Source organism: Periplaneta americana, chromosome 6 (genome assembly GCF_040183065.1).
Source record: "Periplaneta americana isolate PAMFEO1 chromosome 6, P.americana_PAMFEO1_priV1, whole genome shotgun sequence".
NCBI lineage: Eukaryota > Metazoa > Arthropoda > Insecta > Blattodea > Blattidae > Periplaneta > Periplaneta americana.
This window is the reverse complement of record NC_091122.1, coordinates 140,681,610-140,705,328: the sequence shown is the minus strand read 5'-3', so window position 1 is coordinate 140,705,328 and position 23,719 is coordinate 140,681,610. Positions and strand designations below refer to the sequence as shown.

The 23,719-nt window shown below is 34.3% G+C and overlaps 1 protein-coding gene across 1 annotated transcript; it reads left to right on the top strand.

Moving 5' to 3' along the window:
* The first annotated feature begins 466 nt into the window (after nucleotides 1-466).
* Smurf (SMAD specific E3 ubiquitin protein ligase) lies at nucleotides 467-23,466 on the top strand. The gene is made up of 15 exons (XM_069829110.1): nucleotides 467-808; nucleotides 1,101-1,139; nucleotides 1,235-1,343; nucleotides 1,425-1,558; nucleotides 2,340-2,595; nucleotides 6,718-6,915; nucleotides 7,798-8,009; nucleotides 8,188-8,443; nucleotides 9,654-10,122; nucleotides 12,135-12,353; nucleotides 12,708-12,886; nucleotides 16,595-16,732; nucleotides 17,045-17,228; nucleotides 17,456-17,594; nucleotides 22,303-23,466. Exons 1-15 carry the CDS (start codon nucleotides 754-756, stop codon nucleotides 22,485-22,487), a joined length of 2,772 nt encoding a protein of 923 aa, XP_069685211.1. The 5' UTR covers nucleotides 467-753; the 3' UTR covers nucleotides 22,488-23,466.
* Nucleotides 23,467-23,719: the final 253 nt, after the last annotated feature.

Below are 23,719 nucleotides of genomic sequence, written 5' to 3'. Positions count from 1 at the left end.
TTTAATTTCTGAAACTGGATGAGGTATTTTACATGCCGGTGTAATGTTCGTACGATAAGAGTTGCCTTCGGTAGCGTAGTTGGTATAGCGCTGGCCTTCTATGCTTGCGGTTGCGGGTTCGATCCCGGCCGAGGTCGATGGCATTTAAGAGTGTTTAAATGCGACAGGCTCATGTCAGTAGATTTACTGGCATGTGAGCCTCTCGTTGTAAAAGAACTCCTGAGGGACAAAATTCCGGCACACCGGCGACGCTGATATAACCTCTCCACTGGAGAGTCTCCAGTTGTCGTACGATAAGATATAGAACACAAAACGTATAAATATGGAAAAGTATTATACCTAGCTTTAATTTCTACAAATTTCATGTTGTAAATTTAAAGAGTATCTATTGCGTTACTACTGCCATCTACTCAGCGATGTTCAAATAAAATATGTGTATGTTTTCTCTTTGGAGACAGAAATCCAAAGAGATTTGATAGAACCAATTGGTCATCCTGATAAGTTATGGAAATTGTAGTATTATAATATATACGTTACATAATACTTTCATTAAATTCGTGTGAAGTATAATTATAATATCAGCTATTTAATTAAATTGTAAATGTTTGTCATAGTATATTTTTACACTTTTGTCCCTAACGTTTGAGAAGTGCAGTTTCTTTGACGAATATATTTGTGTACGTTGTTGGCCCATTTAGGCTAGTTGCTCACTAATTAGTGATAAATGTGTAGACACTAAATGAATGAAAAAATATGTCTAATCCAGGCGGCAGTAGGAGAAATGGAGCCATGAAAATACGCTTGACAAGTAAATACATAGAGTTTACTAATGAAAATTACTATAATGATAGTTTATCGCATGATTTTAGTGTCTGGAGATCTGTGAACATATCTGTTTTTGTTATGCATAGGCCTATTTCAATATGGCTACTTACATTAAACATAGATAATAGGCCCTTTAATTCACTGTCTCTTGGCTGAAAAAGTATATTTTGTACTGTCTTCGATCATTCTGTTGATTCTTATGTTTTGAATTCAGATTTATGATTAATTGTCAATTATAGTTATAAGTAGTAAACTTTGTATGCTCTCATTTTCAGTTCTTTGTGCCAGAAATTTGGCTAGGAAAGACTTGTTCAGTAAGTATGATGTTTGTGATAAAGATAAAACTATAAAACATATTTTTAATGATTTGTTTGAAAACAATAATTAATCGTATATTTTTTTTACATAGGATTGCCCGATCCATTTGCCAAGATTAGTGTTGATGGATCGGGCCAGTGTCACAGCACTGACACATGCAAAGCAACCCTCGATCCTAAGTGGAATCAGCATTATGATCTGTGAGTAGCCTATTGTTTTGACATTTCTTTTGTACCTGTCAGCTTTAGCGTACCGATTCTGTATACCATAATTTCTTGTAGGTATATTGGCAAAGGTGATGGCATTACAATCAGTGTGTGGAACCACAAGAAGATACACAAAAAGCAAGGTGGCGGTTTCTTGGGTTGTGTTCGTATCATGTCCAACACAATTCAACGCCTGAAGGATACAGGTTGTGAGTAATTTTGTCATCTTTATTACTGCATAATGTTAAATGTAGGCGTACTGAGGTACAGAATTCTTGTACAATATGCATATTGAAGATTGGTTACTCGTAGATGTGAAATGTGAATTCTGGAAGTTGCTTTTTCGGTCTCTGGCACCTTAGAACTTTCTGTGCGATTTATTTTTAAATTCTTTATTAAAATTGAATTTTGAATGTGATAATGCTTGAGAATTTAGTTTATATTTCGTCGCGTTGCTGATAGATCTTGTCTGCAGAAGCTCGGTAAACTTCAAATTGATGTTTAGTAGCTACATTCACTTCACTACCATATTGTCAGACCTATTCTTCGGCAGTGGCAGCTAGCTACTGGCCTAGCTCAGAGTGGAGAGTTGAATTTGAGATCTGACACTGTGCTTGGACGTGAGTTAGAATCACGCAGTAGCATTAGCTTATTACTTCTTCTCTTCTCCCCCCTCCCCTAGGTTTTTCTCAATTATAAGACTATGTCAGGCGAATCCTCAGAATCCTCTTGCCAAATACTCTTTTGCTATATAACCAATTCCACCAATGCTAGATAACCTCAAACTGTATTTGGTACAGCGTTCTTAAATAACTGTTTAAAAATAGCAGAATTATTACTCATATTTACTAGTGATACTAAGAAGAATTTTTTCATACATTGCGTTCTTAAATTTCTAAGATTTAAATATATAATGTGGAATTATAAGCCATAAGTAGGTAGGTAGGTAGGGTTTTTAGTTTCTAATGGATTTTGTTGTTTGTGTGTTAGATCAACGGTTGGATCTGTGTAAAGCAAGTTCAGAAGATCCTGAACCAGTTAAAGGTCAAATTGTAGTATCCTTATTATCTCGTGATGGACATGGCGGTGTAGCTGGTGGTGGTCATAATGCTGTGGTAGATCCACTAGGCGATTTGAGTTGTCCAGAGGATCTACCAGAGGGTTGGGAAGAACGTAGAACACCTGCTGGAAGACTATATTATGTAAACCATCACACACGAACTACACAGTGGGTAAGACCCAGTAGGTAAGTAATTTACAATGCTTGTCATTGTAAGCAAATAAGTTGCTTAGCCTATGTGTTTGAGTATGTTACTAGTCAGCAATGTATGCAGTGGAGGGGGAAAGAAACTGACCACTCTACCCCATTATCTCCTGGCGTAGTTGACTCATGATTGATGTCCTGTTGGTGTCGCTTATGAGGTTCCAACCAGTCAGACTGTTGACTAAACATGCAAGTGTTTGAATAAATATGAAGCATTTGTATAGGCTATTGATAATTTTTCGTTTATAAAGTTTTAAAGCTGTCTGCATAAAGACGAATTTAAGTTTAACATTTTTATAATGATACTTACTTTGCTAAGACATGTAGGCCTAGTATTCATTATAATTCCCCACCAGTATTCTTCACTCCTTTGACTGACATGAAATAATATTTAAATTAAATTTAATAATAAATTCTTTTTATGTGTCCATGTTCATATACAATCTGGTTTTTAAATATTTTAGTATGTAATCAACATGTATCTTAGTCATAATGCTTTCACACAAAGTATTCATATTCTTATATTTTTACGTGTTCCAAAGATGGGAGTTTATGCCAAAAACGTTTAACACTGTAAATGTTGTAATATTTTGCTAATCATAGCATTGTGATTTTGATAAGCAATTTGACGGACATATCTATTCAATTATTGCAAAAGAGCTTATCGGACCCACACATCATGTTCATCAAACTTAATAAATTCTTGTATGAATCATTGAACAAGAAGTAGATTTAGGAAAATTGAATATTAACAGCAGTTTCTATGTACTAATTTAGAGGTTACATAAAGATATTTTTTTGTTCTGTAGCTACATATTAGTGTTCTGTTTTGAAGATTGCCATTGAATTGTCTTTGGCTTCATTTTATACAGAGAAGGCCTATTAAGAGAAAAACATCCCTGATACATAAAAAGCCTCTGTTTTGAATATGTTGCCTGTGTATCTGCATATAGTGATTTCTCCTAAACTGTTTATGATTTTTTTTTTCATATCCATTGTCCATGAACCAATTTGTTTGAAATGATGCACGAGAAATATAATCTTGAATAAAACGAATTAATGAGTTTCTATTTGGAATAGAAAGTACAGGTACACAGTAGCATTCTAGTTCAAGAAAAATGGGACGATGTCTTGATTTTATGTATTACCTATGCAGAGTAAACTGGAAAAATGGTTGTTTGTATCGAAAACAAAAGTGGCTTCTTTCGAGAAATAAATTAATATGTACAGAATTATTTCTAGTCTTCATTCCGACTTTAGCCTCTAAAATGTTTACCTCTCTTTGTCAAATGACTACATAAGTGGAAAATGGTCCTTTTAGAGAATTAGGACTAATTCTAAACTGACCTTGTTATGCGTGGGTAGATTTCCACACTTGTAGAGTTACAGTAACATGAAAGGAAAGAAGTATGCTTAGAATCTCGTCATGAACCACTATTGTCTTGTTGACATTTGTATCACTCTTAAATACTAATTTTGGTAAATATTAGGTCTGATCAAAAAGTATTCGACTTCATTTTAATACTCCCAAATTATTTGCCATGAGTAAGACATCAATAATAATAATAATAATAATAATAATAATAATAATAATAATAATAATAATACTAATAATAATAATAATAATAATAATAATAATAATAATAATAATAATAATAATGCTTTATTTTTTTCTGACAGAGTTAAGGCCATGAGGCCTTCTCTTCCACTCAACCAGAGGATAAAAAAGGAAATACAGTACATGATTATAATTAAATGTTAGTACAACAGAAAATTAAAGGTATACCTAAGACAGGATCTAAACAGAAAAAATATGCATAAACCAGAGGATTATCGAACTTGAGTACCTTTTTAAACTAGACGAAAAATTAAATTATATGATTACTTTATAAATTAGTTACAATTGTGAATTTTAATATATATCCTAGTACACTTATGCATTCTAAAGTAAGATGTTTCACTTTGGACTTGAAAGCATTTAAGGTTGGGCAGCCCCTAACATCTGTAGGTAGTGAATTCCAAGAATTTGTATAAGACGAATATGCAGGAGTTCTGTGAAGAGGGACTGACAGTAGAGTGTCGTGTCGTGACCAGGTATACAGATTATGATGTGTGGATAGTTTATGAAATCGTGATGTAAAGTATTCAGGGGTTGATGTGTGTAAAATCTGATAGAGAAGAGAAAGGCAATGCAAACTGCGTCTGTAGCCAGCCGAAGCCAAGACAATTCATTGAAAGACAGTGATATATGATCATAAAGATGGATATTAGATATAAACTGAACACAGGCATTATAGATATGCTGTGATTGTGATGCTGACATTGTGGTGTGTGACTTTGAACCTTCCTATACTTCAAATAATTTTAGTCCTCCTGGCATCCAACTCAGCAACCTATGCTTTTGTTGTGTGATCCATGCTCAACTTGTTCTTGTTTCATGCTCCTAATGATCAGTCAACAAAGAATACTTAGAAATTCTCTTGTCACCAACAAGATGCCGTTCATTGCAGAGACCAGAGCTTTGACTGGCTCCATCACAATCAATGGTTCCTCTCATTGAGAACATTTTATTCAGAATTTTTCGGCAAAACACCAAATCCCAATATCCGACAGGCCTCCTATTCTCTAAACATGACTTCCCGTGACTTCTGGCTGTTCTTTATATATTTCGCGCAGTGGAGCACATTTCGATCTTTTGAATTGCCTTTTGTTTGCTAGTAATAGTTTCCTGATGACGGTCAGTTCTTGTGTCCACTAGTAGTTTTTAACAGGAATGTTGCTGATTTTAGGTAGTTGTGAATCACATGGTTGTCTTTTTTTTTTTTTTTTTTTTCACGACCATAGATAAAATACATTTTGCTAGACTTGGTAGAAAAATAATGTTACATGTGCATTGGTGCAAAATTAATGACATGCATTTGCTTAAACTTTACAATTTATGTATGAAGTCAGATGTCTTAATTATGGGTTTGTAATCTTTTGTGTACAATCCAGGCTCTTCTTATTTGGGTGGATTGTAAATGATTTCATTTCTGCATGTCTTTGGAATATTAGTTCAACTCTAAAAGATATTATTTACAATATGATAGAGGAACTGAATTACTATGAAGCACGTAAAAATGATGAGAAAATATGTATCATCTTTGTGACTTTTTTTTTTAATTGTGGTATTTTTATATTGAATTTTGCCTCCCCCTTGGAGCTGTAGTCAATGTGGTGTATGTCTTATACTCTCTGTTTATCTCTGTTAGCATATGCTCTCTTATTCACATTTTGAAAGTGAATTTTATTCTTGTTTATTCCTTCGGAAAATTTAAAGCAACACAGTTGTACTGAAGACTATTTCTTACACAACACAATTTTATTTACTTTGTTGTCATGGAAGAGCTCTGATATTTGTACTGTCTGTCAATATTTTTTGTACATCTGTAAATAGTAGCAATGGGAGAAAATCTAGTTATCCAGCATTATTTTTGTGGGCGATACCCTAGATCATATATGTAACAGATATGTCGGGCTTATAGGCTTTGAGGTTAACAACTTTTGTCAGGTTTACTATGCTGCCATCTAGTTGTTACATAAGGAGTCACGTAATAATTCCCATTTGAATTGCATTAGCGACTATGCTGCTATCTCGTGTTCGTTTACGGCGGATGGGTGGCAATCCTGGCGGTTGTTCTCTTCAAAGTGCTGCCGATTTTAACGTAGCGAGGAGTTATCTGTTACATATATGATCTAGGGCGATACCTATAAGACATAAGGTAATTGGATGATAGTCATCATTCAAAATTTTGGGGATAAGTATTTCAGAAAATTTCTTGTCATGACTGTACTCTCTTAAGCTCTTTACTATGATATGTGAGCCTGTGGTTTAAAATTAGAAAATATGTGCATATGTTATCTTCATTGGTAGTGTCTTGTAGATAGTCTACTAGATATGTCATGAAATTAATGTATCTTTCTCATTGTCATCGTTTAATTCGGTATCCCAAGAACACCAAATTATTTTTCATGCTTTTTTTCACAACATTGCTTTGCAGTAAAATAAATGTATTATAACATTTTAGAAATTTCACATTTCTAATAAATTATGTATGATTGCAGGCCACATTACAATGGTATTATTCCAACACATAATTCACCTTCAAGTTCAGGATTACATAATAGTGGTGATCAGAATGGCTGTGTATCTCCAAGTGCAAGTGTAATGTCCAATCAGAGTTCTCGAGAAGGATCAAGAAATAGTAACAATAACAGTAATAGTAATAACAATAACAACAATAATAATAATAGCAGTGCAAGGTAAGAATTCGAATATGTGTGTGTTAGAGAGCTTGTAGCTTAGAACAAGCTTGTGGAAATGTAACTACTCCAGTTTCAATCTCGATATAACATATTTTAAAATAAAATGTTAATTTAACTTAATTTAACACTTTCACTAATATATCTTCCTGCTCTGTCAGGAGTATAGGGCATCTGTAAAACACCTCCATCTAACTCGGTTCCTTGCCAACATTTTAACCTCGTTCCATATCTTGCCGCATGTCTTTGCCTCCTCTATGATTGTCCTTTTCCAAGCAGGTATAGTAACTAGATATTGTGGGGAAATTCTTGCACTGATTGTATTTTCAATTTAGTTATATATGTAATTATATGTTTGTATCTGTATGTTTAAGTTATGAAGTCATTAATTAGGTTGTATATATCTATAAAAGAATATGAGCATTGCATTCACATGCATGTGTTGATGTATATTTGGTGATACACGATTGTAAAGTTGTCCTTGGTGATCTAGTTGATATCATTTCTACCTATTACATTCAAGATTTGCGAGTACACACCCAGCCAAAGGCTATGGCTATGTGAGAGCAGAAAAGCTGTGTGTCTAGTGTCGTAGATTTATGACATGTAAAAGAATCATGTCTGATAGAGAGCTTGAGGAAAATGTGTCGGCCATTTCTTGCTCGCATTGAATTTCGATACTGAATAATCTCTGCAGTTGAAATCCTAATTAGAGTTAAATGAAACATCATTTACAATCGTAAAAGAGACCATAATTTTGATGTTATGATTTGACAGATTTATTGAAGTGAGAATGTTAAATCAAGATAATATAAATGTGATATTTGTATAAAATAGTCATCCGAGTTTTTTATCACATTAATATTTGCTGATATTTGGCAGGGAACAACGTGATCAACGTCGCAATGTACGGGTGCCAGATGAACTTCAGAATGGAGGTAGTCGTCGAGATAGCACAGGTAGTCAGATATCAGCATCAAGACGACGTTCTTCGAGACAGCAGCGAAATTCTCATCATCAACAACAAAATGGAGGCAGTTCCATGGGTCGTGTTCACCAACCTAGCCAACCTGGTGACTTGCCACCCGGTTATGGTGAGATTTTTGAACTTAATATGCTTCCTTTATCACTCAAATTATGTTATATGCGAGTTGGGTTAATATCTTTTCTTAAAGACGTTGTCTTGAAGTTAAGGAATTTGCTGAAATGATAAAATCTGTAATATAATAAGAATAAGTTGTGCATATATGAACTATATATCTTTTGTTTCAGAATTACGTACAACCCAACAAGGGCAGGTATATTTTTACCACATACCCAGTGGAGTGAGTACGTGGCATGATCCTCGCATTCCTCGAGAACTCGCAGTAGGTTCAAGTGATCTACTAGCTGAGCTAGGACCATTACCTCTTGGTTGGGAAATGCGCCAAACTGCCTCTGGACGTATCTACTATGTGGACCATAATAATCGCACAACACAATTTACAGATCCTCGACTATCTGGCTCTGTGATATCAAATCTTATGAAGTGAGTAAATTATGTCGTAACCAATTTATGCTCTTACTTTTTTGAAGAAAGAACAAAGATTTCGTGTTGCTGATATTGGAACCATGTGAAATACTTGCTTAAAATGTAAAGTATGTATAGATTTTGGAAGAAATTTAATAATAATTTTGAACTGGTGTTCTCTGTTACTGTCTCTCTCTCTCTCTCTCTCTCTCTCTCTCTCTCTCTCTCTCTCACTCTCACTGATGTGAAATACAATTCTGTGTATTTCGTTCATATTTATCTTGTTAATCAGTCTTCAGATTGACCTTCAGAACCATATGTTCAAAGTATCTGCTGAGCTCATTGATTCATGCATTTGTGAACTTGAATTTGGGATGAGTTAGGCATTCTCCTGTTTAAAATTTAGTCAATAAATTAATATATTAATTAGCTTTTTCTGTGGTTTGACTGGCTGACATTTTGAGGTTACCCCATAAATGTAATGATTGTTCACAGTCTAACAGGTGGCCTAGATGACATTCTTAAATCCAATGTTGATAGGCAGGCCATCTTTCCTCAGCTCTGCTCTGACATAACCAGGTCACATCCCCAGAAAAAACCTGAGAAATCTCAGGGTCCAGATGTTACAAGTTCTTGGAACCTATATCAGCGGTGAAACCCATATTACCCACCAAAAGATTTGACCCCAGCATATTTTTAACGATTGTGAATGATATGTGAAATGGAAAGATGAAGACTGTTGGTGAAGTGAAAGAGGGAGACAGGAGTATCCTGAGAAAAAACCCCTCTGCAACATCTGCTTTATCCACTACAAACTCCATCATGACCAGGCCGGGGATCGAACCTGGGCTTCCTGGATGAACACCAGAGTGCAGTGTTGAACCATTGATGCGACTTTTCTGTGGCTTGTCCTGATGGTTGAAGGGTCAGAATTTTGGATTACTGTTGTAATCCTAATGTTCACTGAATTTGATGATCATTGTGGCCTTGTTTATGTATATCTTAGTTGGTCTCCTTGTGGATATGTAGTGTAATAATTTCTGTGTAATTTTCTTATATGTGTTTATTCCCTAACAAAATTCCAAATAATGTGCTCAATGTTTAATAAAATGAAAATTGTAAGTACTGTGTTGGTGTTGTATTCTAAAATATTTAACTTTTACTTCATTATTTTTCATCGAAATATTAATTTTCATGCAATTTTTTTTTTGTGTGTATTTTGTTTCAGGAAGCAAAACATACCAACGTCTTCCTCTCTGACAAACCAAGTGGCTCTAGCGACAAGTGCTGCCACAACATCACCATCACCACCAAACACTAGCAGTGTTCGGGTAGATCCTATAGGAAGTGAGAATTCAAGTTCTGGTTTTAGTTCTCCAAGTAACAACAATCCGTCTAGTTCTAGCCTTAGTTCAAGTTCCACTTCCACTGTACCTTCACCAACTAATAATAATAGTATAATGGACCAATCAAATGAACGAACAATAGGAGAAGGGTGCAGTGGAAGTACTACTGCTGAGTCAGCTGCTGTTGTGAGAATGGGTGATTTGCCCAAAGATCTGCAAGATAACGAAAGTCTCCCCAAATATAAACGTGACCTGGTGGCAAAACAAAAAGTTTTGAGAGCAGAGTTGCAAGCCCTTCAACCCCAGAGTGGACACTGTCGTCTGGAGGTATCTCGAACAGAAATATTTGAGGTGAGCATGCAAAATATTCTATAATGATGCATTGATATTAAAATATTAATAATAGAAGATTGTAAAGAGCATATTACATTAGATAACTAAATGCAGCCAAACACAAAAAAAAAATTCTTTTTGACCTTATTTTATTTAAATGTATGTTTCCAGTTTTTATATTGTCAGACTTCTAGCACAGTCAGTCTCATCTCCACCTGTCCAACTTTTCTGGATTTTTGTTGATATTACTCTTCCTCTCCTTGACTGATTTTTTGTCCCAAACTCATGGTGATCCAAATTTTTGTGACAATATTCCAACTCGTACATTGTCTGTTTGCTTTTAGTTTGTCTTTTTTCATAATTGCGAAGTGCCCATTTCTTTTTTCCGCTAATAAGATTGGTAATAATAATTTTCTTCTGTTTCTCATTTCGTAGCTATCATTCTCACTTCTAATTCTTTTTTCTCTAAGATTCTTCAGTTTACTCATAATCACTTCTTTTACTCCCAAGCTTATAAATCTTACTAGAATTGGGCAAGTTTTTCCTTTACCTTGTCTATAAGTGTCTTCTGTGTGACCTTCACTAAAATTTAAACTGAATAGCTCGCCCAACACTTTACAAACTATATCATACGTTTCCATTCTAATTTTCCATCTATCTTCTTTTAGTCCGAAATAAGTTCATCCTTCATTAATTTATTTTCCAGCTGTAGCTCCCCAATCCTCTTGGTGTTGACCTTCGCATTTGCCTTCATGCTTGGTATTTCCTTTCTGCAATCTGGTAATTCTTGTCTTATTTTCATGAAGCCTTCCTTCATTTCTTCACTTACCACTTCATCTTCTCTTCTGTGTTGTTTGTTGGTTCAGTATTCACTACGGTTTGTGTGTATCATATGTAGGTCATTTCTCTCAGTACTCTGGTTATTGTTGTTGGCACTCGCCTTTCACACATTGCTCATCTCTGCTCCTCGTTGAAGATGAAAGGAAAGACAGTATAAACAGTTCGTAAATTTTTTTGAGAGGAATGGTATTTGTGTGCTTGTGTTCTCTTCCTGCCTCACAATTTTTTAGTTATTTATCATCTTGTCTTATATTAAAACAAATATGCTGTTTATTTTTGTAATTGAAAGTGAGCACACATGGAAATTAACTATTTCGACGAAAATGAAATTGAATGTTTGTTTTTAAATATCATCAGGCTGGTTTGCATTTTTTAAGTGTTCACATAAAACCTACTGTTAATATATTTAGCATTCTGATCCCTTTTTATTTAATTGTTCCATAGTCGAACTTTATTTTCTTTCTGCTTTTCTTTTCCTGCCTGTATTATAATGTATCTTCTGAAGTAAAAATTATCTGAAGTTCTTTCTCCTACAAAAGATATGATTAATTTAAGAGTAATTGAAACAGTTAATGAATTTTGCTATGTAATGCCGCAGATTTCTTGAGTGAATTTTTAGAATTCTCAAATTCAGTAAAGAAAACTTTCTTACGTCAGTATGGAATCCATTTATACTAGAACTCTATGAGTCTTTAAAAATGGACAACTTAAATTTGAACTCATTTTTATTTGATTCAGTTTTGTCAGAGAGAGTCAGTAACTCAAATTGTTCATAGCATCTGTACAGATCTTAATGAAATTATTTTCAGGAATAAACTGCAGAAGAAAAAAGTAAGTGTACATTAAGTAGGTTAAAGATATATTTCCAATCTCATTCCAATCCTTTTCATTCTTAACGTGATATTTTAAATGTTTACACAGCAACAAACTGGTTTTACAATCATTATTGCTGCATTGTTTCCATTAATTGATGTTAGTCTCTTATAAACATTAGTTCAGTTTTTGTGTAGCAAAGGAAAAGAGAGCGAGAGAAAAATTCGTCTTATAATATCTGTCAATCGGTTAATAGGGTGACGGACAATAGGGGTTCTTCTGTAGTTATAAATAGTCAAATGAAATATATATATATATATATATTCGTACACAAACTTAAGTTCTTTCCTTATATAACTATTGCTTTCCATTAATAGGAATCTTACAGACTAGTTATGAAGATGAGACCAAAAGATATGCGAAAGCGACTGATGGTAAAATTTCGTGGAGAAGAAGGATTGGATTATGGGGGAGTGGCAAGAGAGTGGCTCTTTTTATTGAGCCATGAGATGCTGAACCCACAATATGGCTTATTTCAGTACTCCCGTGAAGGCAACTATACCCTACAAATCAATCCAGACAGTAGCATTAATCCAGTGAGTTTTCTGATTTTGTTTGCTTTTTGGTGTAATGGTGTTAGGTTAGTGAAGTAAGTGGACAATTGTAGTCTTATTGTGAATATGGAAATTTATAATTTTCCAGTAGTTTACGAATTTAATTTATCTTCTTGTCCTACCTTTTCATTAGTTTATTAATAGCTTGCCTCAGTTACAGTCTTAACTGATCAAAAATGTGTGGTATTTTGTGTTTTGATTGCTGATCAAGATTTAATTTTTTTTTTATTGCGTCAATAAAGTTCATATAGTTTTATTTATAGAGTGTATGTAGGATTCATAGTTTCACTCTTATTTGCTGTAATATTTATGATTGTATTGTGTTGATTATGACAGGAGCATCTGTCATACTTCCACTTTGTGGGGCGTATCATTGGCATTGCAGTGTTCCATGGTCATTATATAGATGGAGGCTTCACCACACCCTTCTACAAAATGCTGCTCAACAAGCCTATCACACTGGATGATATTGAAGGAGTTGATCCAGAACTACACCGCAGTCTTACCTGGATGTTGTGAGTGTTTAATGATAGAGTGCTTGCTTTAAATTAATTCTAAATTTAAAATCTGCATTTAGATAGTAATGATAATAATAAGTGACCAGCTAGGTATAAGTGTAACTGAGGAGTCCAGGCTTACTTCACATTTCCCTCCAAATTGGTTCCATGCATTGTTCTTTCCTCTCTATGAACACATCAGAAACACAATCCATAAACTTTAAGTACTGTGGAACCTCCTTTTTTTTTTACACTTTTTAAAGGACTGATGGGAAAAATGTAAATTACAAGAAAGTGTAAATGGCAGGAAATTCAAGAAATAGATTTATTATTATTGTTATCCAAATATTGAAACTCTATTTTACCTTTGGTATATTAGGGTTGTAGTTTGTTACATGTGAAATACATTATGTAGAGATAATACACAATTTTAAAGAAGTAATAGTAGGCATGAGTCATAGTTACAATATAAATACACTAATTAATAGACAGTAAACAATACTAAATACGTTATGCATTCAGTTAAAACAAAATTAAATAAAATTAGAAAATTATAATCGAAGGTGTAGAGAGATTGCAAGAATATTACATAAATTTGCGATTTTATACATAATTTTAAGCAATAGTAAAGAGATAATGCACAAAATTGGCTTAGTTACAAATTAAACACCTATTATATCGGTGGTTTGCGATAGTAAAGAAAAAAAAAAACAAAATTACTTACAGTTACAAACTATATACCTGTCATCAAATACTGAACAATAGTAAAATCTATAATACAAACATAGTTATTGTTATTACTATTATTATGTCCCAAAGAGAGACACCTTGTTTTAGATAGTGTATTAGGATTTTATATCATCATTAATTTACTTACATACACTTAATAGCTACAGTCTTGCGTGGATGTGGTGTATAAACTCTGTGAATTGTTTATAACAACATTTTTTTCTAAGTAAATGGTAAAAGGGTGTGCAGTAATTTAAATTGCAGTCCGAGATATATCTTAGAAAGTGTCTTTTCCTTTCGAACACTGGACAGTGAAATATCAATAGAATGAAAGAAATGGATTTAAAAGTTCAAAATTATCAATCACTCTAATGTGGCCACAATTTAATCATTTTAACACAAAATAAATTACAATTAACTGTACATTGTATGAAAAAATGTGATATCTTTGTTTGCACTTGTTTCTTCTGCATTTGAATTTGTTTCACCCGTCTCTTCATTGCATACGAAGCATTGTATGCCCCCTCCTCTCCAGTTGAACTTGCATATACCACCTCAGGGTGGTGAGAACATCCATTGTTTCTTGACTTGTTGAAACTGCTTTGGTTCTTGACTTTTCGTCTTATTCTTGAGATAACACTAGACGTCTTCCCAGTCATGACCTTTGCATCATCTGTGCACACATCAATGCAGTTATCACAGTTATCCCATGGGATGCCACTTAATATGAAAAATCTGTCTATTAATTTTAAAATTTCAGCGTCATTTGTGTTAGTTGGTAACAGCTTGCAGAGAAGCAGATCCTTTTGAAAAGTCTCCAAGTATGTAACTCACAGATACTAAACAGTATTAAAATTGCCACCGATGTCATATTTGTTCATTCGTCCATTTGGAGAGAAAATATAGTGCATTTTATTCATGAAAGTAAAGACGCTTTCACATCCTCTGCTAATTTCCTTTTAGTCGTGAGATTATGTTATACGTCAGAGTAACTATGCCTACTAGTTTCTTGACTTTTCCATACAGCTTACATAAGGTTTAATAAGGTTTTCAATGATAGTACGCTCTTTGCCAGCTTGATCAACTCAGCAGTAACTGACTTAAGTAGGATGCCATCAAAGCTTATCTCAATTGTTTTTGTCAAAGCTTTGCTCTAATTATTTTTGTCTGAAAATGTATAATTTTCTGGGATTGTGTAAGTTCACCATACTTCCATCAGAAAAAAATCAGTTTTCTCACATTCTGGGTAGACCCCTCAAAATAACAGCACATTTTTTCTGAGAATATTGCACTGTTTGACAGCACTTTGTTGCAAATTATGCACTATGGATTGTTGTCACTGGTCTCAACGAACCCAATATCCAAGTAGAATTGAGGACCGTTTTTGCAAAACTTGCTAACTGCAAAATTTGCAAAATTTAGATTTTGATGGATTCGTTAACATAAGGCAGGCCTCTACATGATGTTAAAGGCGTCTTAGTAAAATTTGATTATTTCTCTTCATTGTAATGTGTCAAAGTGTGATCGTTTTTCCAAAATTTTCTTTCTGCTATGTGAGAGTTACAGCAAAATTTTGCTTGCTACAGTGTTTTGTCTCCTGTAACATTTAGTTTTTTCAGTTAGCAAGTTTTGCAAAAACGGTCCTCAATTGTAGTATTTTATTTTCACTATTCTTTTCCCTATGGCACTGGTCTCCAAAAAACTAGGCAGTTGATTCAACATTTCAGGAAATTCTGACATGCCCACTGTTGATCCATCCAAATACTTTTCATCCTGCCCACTAATTCTAGCACTAGCAATTGCTGCATCTTTCACATGTTAATTGAAAAATAATATTCATATCAGCTGGGTAATAATAATTATAATAATAATAATAATAATAATAATAATAATAATAATAATAGTAGTAGTAGTAGTAGTAGTAGTAGTAGTAGTAGTAGTAGTAATAATAATAATAATAATAATAATAATAATAATAATAATAATAATAATAATAATAATAGGGATGGGGTAAATAATAATAATTGAAGAGTTCACAACCAGAGTGGACCAAGTCCTTCTGGAATAATTATGAGAAATTGAGTCTTAAAGTTCCTGGCTCATGCTTCTGCCCTCTGTGGAGTAACAAATGAGTTATGGACTTGGTTTGTTATGACAATGAATAAATCTAAGTTTTCTTCATCTGAGATTGTATTAATCCACAAACTGACCACTGGTGGACTTGGTCCACTCTGGTTGTGAGCCCCTCAATTATAAATTAAGAACTGCATCTAACTTAATATATGGACATACTTGTTAGCTGTTGATATTTTTACAGCCAATGAAAGTACTGTGATTGTGATTTTGGCAGTTTTTTTTAAGGATCCAGGCTTCGGTGCAAAGAAAGATGAAGTTTTAGTACATGTTACAAACTTCTCAAATAATATTCTGGAAAGGTATTGAAGTTAACAGTTGGATCTGAAAGTACTGCTAAGTTCACACAAAGGAGACGGGGTTAGCGTGGCACCATCAATTCTGTCTAGTTTTGCCATGTCCAGTCTGTGTCTTCATTGTTATTCTCGATTTTTGTGTTACGAAAACGTGTGTGCTGGCAAAGGTGACTGAGGAAATGTATGACATGCACTTCGATCTGTAATACTTGTTATCTAACTGCTTCACAACATGCTGCAGGAGCTAAATAATTCCTACCCATTACATAGACACAGTTCGAGATTGCACAACATTACAATTTTTAACTTGTCACATTTATTTTATTTATTTTTCTTTCTAATCTTTTTTGGAGCACATGGAGATGCTCTTGCAGGACACAGTTTGGGAACAACTGGTGTACATATATGTAAGATCCCAATTATTTAAAACAATAAATTCTTCTGACGAAGTATGAATGAGTAATTTAATTAAATTTAAAAAAATATGTTATGTTTATTGTGAATTCTAAGAAACAGAAAAAATGTCATTGCCATGTTATAATACTTAGTTTCATCTTTGGTGAATTAGAGAGAACAACATGACCGGAGTTATTGATACAACATTCTCAGTTGAACACAACAGCTTTGGAGTGTTGAGGGTGCATGAACTGAAGCCTGGTGGTCGAGATGTCTTAGTTACTGAAGAAAACAAGAAAGAATATGTGAAGTAAGTAGAAGAAGAGCTGTGAGTGTAAATTCTATGAAAAAAAAATTAGTAAACCATTAGTACTGGTGGTTTAAGAGATATTTACTAGGAAATAGAAAACAAATGAACAGTATTGAAATCTCACTTTTGTTAGTTTAAAAGTAGTATTTGCTTACATGTCATTTTGAGGTTTATGCTAAAAGTGGTAGTGGCAAAGACAATGATTGCAATTGTATGTTTCCATTGGTAAAAATTTATGTAACAAATTATTAGTTTCTTATGTTTCTGATTAATGTTTCGCTAAGATATTAGTATGTGTTGTGTGTTTTACAGGTTGTATGTTAACTATCGATTCATGAGAGGTATAGAACAGCAATTTCTAGCACTTCAGAAAGGCTTCACTGAACTGATACCAGCGCAGTTGTTACGTCCATTTGATGAACGGGAATTGGAACTAGTGATAGGAGGTCTTGGATCCATTGACATTAATGATTGGCGAAACTATACTCGCCTTAAGGTTTGATTTTTTTTCTTTTCAGTTGAAATACTTTTTATATTTTCTGTGATAAAATTGATTGATTAAAATTAAGGTGATTATAGATTTATCAAGATTTTACTGTTAAGCAGTAATGAATAATGTATAGCAGAGTTCTCAGTTATGAACTTGCCTGCTATGTACATTGTTACATTTAGTGTGTAATTTTAACTTCATTTATTATCAGTTTGTTTGAATTTGTGTTTTAGCATTGCACACCAGAAACACCAGTTGTGCGGTGGTTCTGGCAGATAGTTGAAGAATACGGAGAGGAAATGAGAGCAAGACTTCTTCAATTTGTTACTGGTAGCTCTCGAGTACCTCTGCAAGGATTCAAAGCTCTGCAGGGTATGTTTGGTTATCTTAAATCCAGCCTGATACATGTTTATTTCTGAGTGATCTGTGAGGACAGATTTTGGGTATGTGCTTCTTTTGATTCTTGGGAAGAAATAATGCTGTCACAAAATAGATTTAGGATTAGATTTATTGATATTAGTTCACAGAAGTACAAACTTAATAATTTAAAAAATGATCTATATACAAAAAGTAGTTATACATAATAAATATACAATTTCCTAAACTGCTTAATCTATCGCAAATCTCATTAATTTATTGGTTCAAACTTGCATTTACGTCTGGTTTTAGTGCATGTTTAAACCAATCGTGATAACCATTAAAACTTTAAAACTTATTTATCTGCTCCTTTTAACAATTTTCTACCATAAACAATTTTTTAAAATCAATTTTTGTTTTTACTTTAATCTTCTAAATCTGTTGTATAACTTTCATATTTATGTTTAGTTATAGGTTCACTTATGCAATAGCTGACTCGGTATTTTTCAGTATGTAGGTCAGTCTCAATACTTGCTACATAATTGTCAGCAAGTTATTTGCTTATCATTTATACATACATCTTGCAGCATACATGTAAAGACACTTGACATATTAATTACATAAATCAATATTAATTACAGTTACAACATTCTTTTCCATGCTCACATTTTTGTTTAATTCTATTCTACTTTTTATTAAATTTATTCTATGTTTAATCTTATTGACATTAAAAGTCTTGTATATACAAATTAATTTGATGTTGTCTTTAAAAATGCTGTCAAAAATCTGAAAGTTAGAATTTATAAAACAGTTATATTACCGGTTGTTCTGTATGGTTGTGAAACTTGGACTCTCACTCTGAGAGAGGAACATAGGTTAAGGGTGTTTGAGAATAAGGTGCTTAGGAAAATATTTGGGGCTAAGAGGGATGAAGTTACAGGAGAATGGAGAAAGTTACACAACGCAGAACTGCATGCATTGTATTCTTCACCTGACATAATTAGGAACATTAAATCCAGACGTTTGCGATGGGCAGGGCATGTAGCATGTATGGGCGAATCCAGAAATGCATATAGAGTGTTAGTTGGGAGACTGGAGGGAAAAAGACCTTTGGGGAGGCCGAGACGTAGATGGGAAGATAATATTAAAATGGATTTGAGGGAGGTGGAATATGATGATAGGGACTGGATTAATCTTGCACAGGATAGGGACCGATGGCGGGCTTATGTGAGGGCGGCAATGAACCTTCGGGTTCCTTAAAAGCCATTTGTAAGTAAGTAAGTAACTAAATAATATATCTTTCTTGTTCAGATTAATTTTTTTTTTCTGATTATAGGAAGGTTTAGTTTTTGTTGTTGGCTACCTCTTAGTAAATAGTTTTGTTCTGTACTTCTATCATTATTTGTATTTGATTGTTCATAATTTTTTTCTGCTAATGTTTCTATATTGCCTATTATCTATAATTGATCGTCTCAACTTCATCCTCCTTGGTAGAATCCGCTAAGCTCATCAGTGTTGATGTTGTGTCACTTCCTCTAGCGCGCCTCGAACTACCTAAGGACAGTTGCACTATTTGTACACGATATTCACTCGCTCACCTCTCAGTCTGTGTTACCACCCCGCAAGCCGCCTCTTCTCTGGTTCCTGCAGCTTCTTCCATGCATGGTCTCCTTTCTTTACTCTTGTTTCTACTTGATGGATTTGCTGTCACAAAATAAATACATACTTCAGATTTTTTGGAATAAAATAATTAAGTTCTATAGTCCATGTAAATGCACATTTCAGTGATAAGTTCATACTAATTCGATACATGGATATAAGTATATATTTTGCTGCATCTCTTGTCACTTTACAGTCTCGGTATAAAATAGTTGGCAGTGAACTTTGAGATAGAGAAGACAAATATACCTATGCTTCCTACTTACTTACTGGCTTTTAAAGAACCCGGAGGTTCATTGCCACCCTCACATAAGCCCGCCATTGGTCCCTATCCTGAGCATGATTAATCCAGTCTCTACCATCATATCCCACCTCCCTCAAATCCATTTTAATATTATCTTCCCACCTACGTCTCGGCCTCCCCAAAGGTCTTTTTCCCTCCAGCCTCCCAACTAACACTCTATATGCATTTCTGGATTCGCCCATACGTGCTACATGCCCTGCCCATCTCAAACGTCTGGATTTTATGTTCCTAATTATGTCAGGTGAAGTGTACAATGCGTGCAGCTCTGAGTTGTGTAACTTTCTCCATTCTCCTGTAACTTCATCTCTCTTAGCCCCAAATATTTTCCTAAGAAATACTTATGCTTCAGTGCAAAAAAAAATCAGAATTAGGCTTTTAGGTATTCCACTGTGTCCTGGAACTTGACATTTCCAGTACCTGTTTCAGAACTGCATACAGATTCCATCATCAGGGCAAATAGCTAAAACCAGAGGGATTATCTACTCTGTTGGACTCGTTACACCTGATTAATCCAGACAACTGAGTTCAGTCTTCTCTGTCTGCCCTGATGATGGAACCTGTATGTGGTTCCGATGTGTTAGAAATTCCAGGACATGGTGGAATACCCAAAAGCATAATTCTGGCCATAGTCGCCATGAAAGCCTAAAAATGCATACTGGTATAAAAATAATAGTTAAAAAAAAATGTGGTTTGTCTTTGAGAATGCACAAGCACATGCCATACAAAAATGAGTAGAATGTTCTGATAACAATTAAAAACAGATGTTGATTTTAGGTTAATTTTACACAGAACTGTGAACTAAATTTTTGTTTTGTGGCATGGGGTTGAACAGGTCCCAAAATATAATTTGGTATGCTGAATTGAAATCTACTTAATTTTTTTTCTTATTACTTCCAGTTTTTCTTGCCATGTGAAAAAATATTTAATTTGTTCAATAATTTCTAATTTGTAAGTGCACTTTAAACTGCGTGAAACACTGCAAAACATGATAAAATCTCAAATGTATGGACACAACAGTTTAAAATGAATCACGAAATTTCAAACATACTTTAGGAAAACTATTTTCTCCTCTGTCTCATTGAAAACAAATGCTGAGTTGGCAAGTGTTTGTAGTCCTGACGAGAGTTGTGTCTTATTAAACACCAGCAGTAGTCAGCCAACATGGAGACATCCCATTGACCCTGGTATAGAGAAACGAACCCCGTTATGTCACTGTCTTAGATTTTCTGTGCAAGTTTTACATGATGTGTGGAGCAAAATTTTTGTCCTGATCTCCTAATTTCTTTTTAAAATAGGCCAGATATCAACTCTTGATCATTTAGGTAATGTTTCTTTTATGCTGCTTCATTACAGAACATCCGCACATGTAACAAAAATTGTTCGGATTGTTCACACAGCTTTTAGATGTACCACTCAAACTTTCCATTTTTTTCATATCCAAAATTCACAGCACAATACACGTTTTTGTCGGAACCATCACAGAATGGCTCCCCGAATCCGTGTATGAATACCTCCTACTTGATTGATTGTTGAAGTGCAGTTGCACGTTACTACAAGAGACAAATATTACACTGTATGGGCTATTCCATCTCAAATCGACCGAAATATAGAGAAAATTGACCTTGCAATTTTTAAATACAATGAAACTTTTTCTGTCCGTAGACAACTGTGATATAATGCTTTGTGCAAAGTTTGAGGCATCAGAACTTAATAGTGTTTAAATTAATAATATTTAAATTTATCGTATTTTCATAAAATTAGCAACTTTAAACTGTTGTGGCTCCGAAACCCTTTCACCCAATGATCAAAATCATGGTTTATTTTGATGCTGAGAAGTTAAAGTTTATATTGACATGTAAACAGTTTTTCTTACTTTTTATGGAAATGGAGAAATTTAGATCTTTCTTCATTAAGATGCCTTTGGCCACGAAAAAATATTTTTAAAATATATGGTTAGATTCCGCATTGAAAGTACAAATAAACACATATTTTTTACTGGTGGTACATTGATAAGAAAGTATTGAAAATATCAAATAAAGAAAATAAATAGTACGCGCGTGAACTAACCAGCTGACTGTGAGACGGGAGGTAGTCGAGACAAGCAAGGCCAGGAGACAAATGCGTGATGTGTCGTCTAGCAGTCATGGCTGGGCTAGCTTTATCACATGTTTTCATAAACACAGGAGTAAAATGACGCCCAACGCTCACTTATCTTGAGCTCTCGGCCAGTGCATGCGGTACTGTGCCGTTCAAGTCTAGGCATGTGAAAATAATTTATTTAATACCCTCGAAACTTATTGCCTAGCCACTAAGCAAACAATGCCGAATCCCTCTTAATAATGCAAAGTTTTTTTCTCAATATTTTTTTACATTTTTACTAATGGCCAAAAAGTCTAAAAGTAAGTAAAATTAGATTATCTGTCTCTCTGTGTACAATAAAAAATAAGGATTACTTCTTAACATAACCTACCAAATGTCAGCTTCAAAATAAGCTCTCATTCAATGTTCTGCAGTAAATGGTTCCAGAGTTCTGGGCGCTGAAAGAAGCTTGTTTTTATAAAATACGCTAAATTTGTCGCTCAATAATACGAAAACCGTTTGACTTTCGATAGTATATTTTTGAAAATGCACTCCCCTCAGCACCTTGTATAAGTAGGGAAAAAATTAGAGTATAAAAAAAATGCGAGGTTTTTTACTGATCGATTTCATATGGAATAGCCCGTATAATGATTATTGTTGTTTTTTTATTATTATGTGCAGGTTCAACAGGTGCCGCAGGTCCTCGTTTGTTTACAATCCATGTAGTAGATGCTCCTCTGGAGAACTTACCAAAGGCACATACATGCTTCAATCGTATTGATATTCCACCATACCAGAACTATCAGAAGATGTATGAAAAGCTTACACAGGCTGTTGAAGAAACTTGTGGATTTGCTGTTGAGTAGTGCCTCCAGGTACATAATAAGAGTCATAGATTAGTATGTTGGTTTCTACCAGGTGGGTACTCACGATGGTTATGAAGGTTGTAAAGAAGTCTGATACACATCTGTAATGAGTTCCTATGGTATGAAACCAATCTTGACTGCTCTGAAATTTGTGCAGGCAATTACAAGGCACTGAGAATTGTTCGATATTTTTATTTCATTTATAATAATAGAGTGGGATTTCGCTCTAAATCCTACCATGTAAATATTGCTCCATATATCGTTTGTGGATTAGAGGGATGTTGATCATGGTGCTACCTTTGACTAATGAGCTAAATGAGGTGCTGGACTGGCTCAGTGTGCTCTTGTGTTCAGCACCATGATCATGAGATTAACACAGAGTGGTTTAATTCTGACATATCTGTTAACGTCTCTGTTATTTGTTGCATTGTGATTGTATATCATCATCATCATCATCATCATCATCATCATCATCATCATCATCATCATCACGATTACTGACCAAGTTAATTCTGCAGAATCAATAAAAAATGTATCGAAATATAACACAAGAGCCATTAAATCATTTCAATGAAAACACTTTTAGCCTTTCATATGGCATAAGATTTAGATATTAAAGCATTTTTTATCACCGTCTTCTATGTTTGAAAATGTTGGTAAATACATTTGGAAGTTTCTCATACATTGATTTCAACATAAAATATAAAAGACGACATACTGTAAATATGCCTTTACTTTTTTACAGCACAGTTGCAAAAGTAATGATTTTGGGGATACAAATTATTTTATGAACTGTTTCATATGCATTAAGTAAGAATATGTCTTGATTTGACTGGCATGTTACTAGAGAACTCAGTACTGGGGAACAGGGCTTCTAAGTGAGGGGGTCTGAGTTTAAATCCTGCTCTACCCTGAATTTACATAGGTTGGATAAAAAGTAATGGCGACACTGACGATGGTGCGTTCGAGAGCTGCCAGCTGTGTGGACATGAACAAGGACTGTTAGATGAGTTAGTGCAGCCAGCGGCGACAGTACTCCAATCTACTGCAGTGTGTAGAACGTTCACTTTCATAGGGATAGTGCGAGTGCCCTAAGACCATCCTTACAAAACTAGAGCAACGTTCCTGGATCAAAATTGAAATGGCACGAGGTCATAGTGCGTAAAAATGTTTTCAGGGACTGCGTGAAGCATGTGGCGATGCAGCATTGCCATATCGCACAGTTGCACGAT

Bases quoted from the DNA above. Each gene is read 5' to 3' on its own strand.
- Smurf (XM_069829110.1), top strand. From the start codon at position 754: ATGTCTAATCCAGGCGGCAGTAGGAGAAATGGAGCCATGAAAATACGC. The intron at 8,444-9,653 runs GTGAGTAAATTA...ATTTTGTTTCAG, and splicing joins GTGATATCAAATCTTATGAA to GAAGCAAAACATACCAACGT. The intron at 17,595-22,302 runs GTATGTTTGGTT...TATTATGTGCAG, and splicing joins AGGATTCAAAGCTCTGCAGG to GTTCAACAGGTGCCGCAGGT.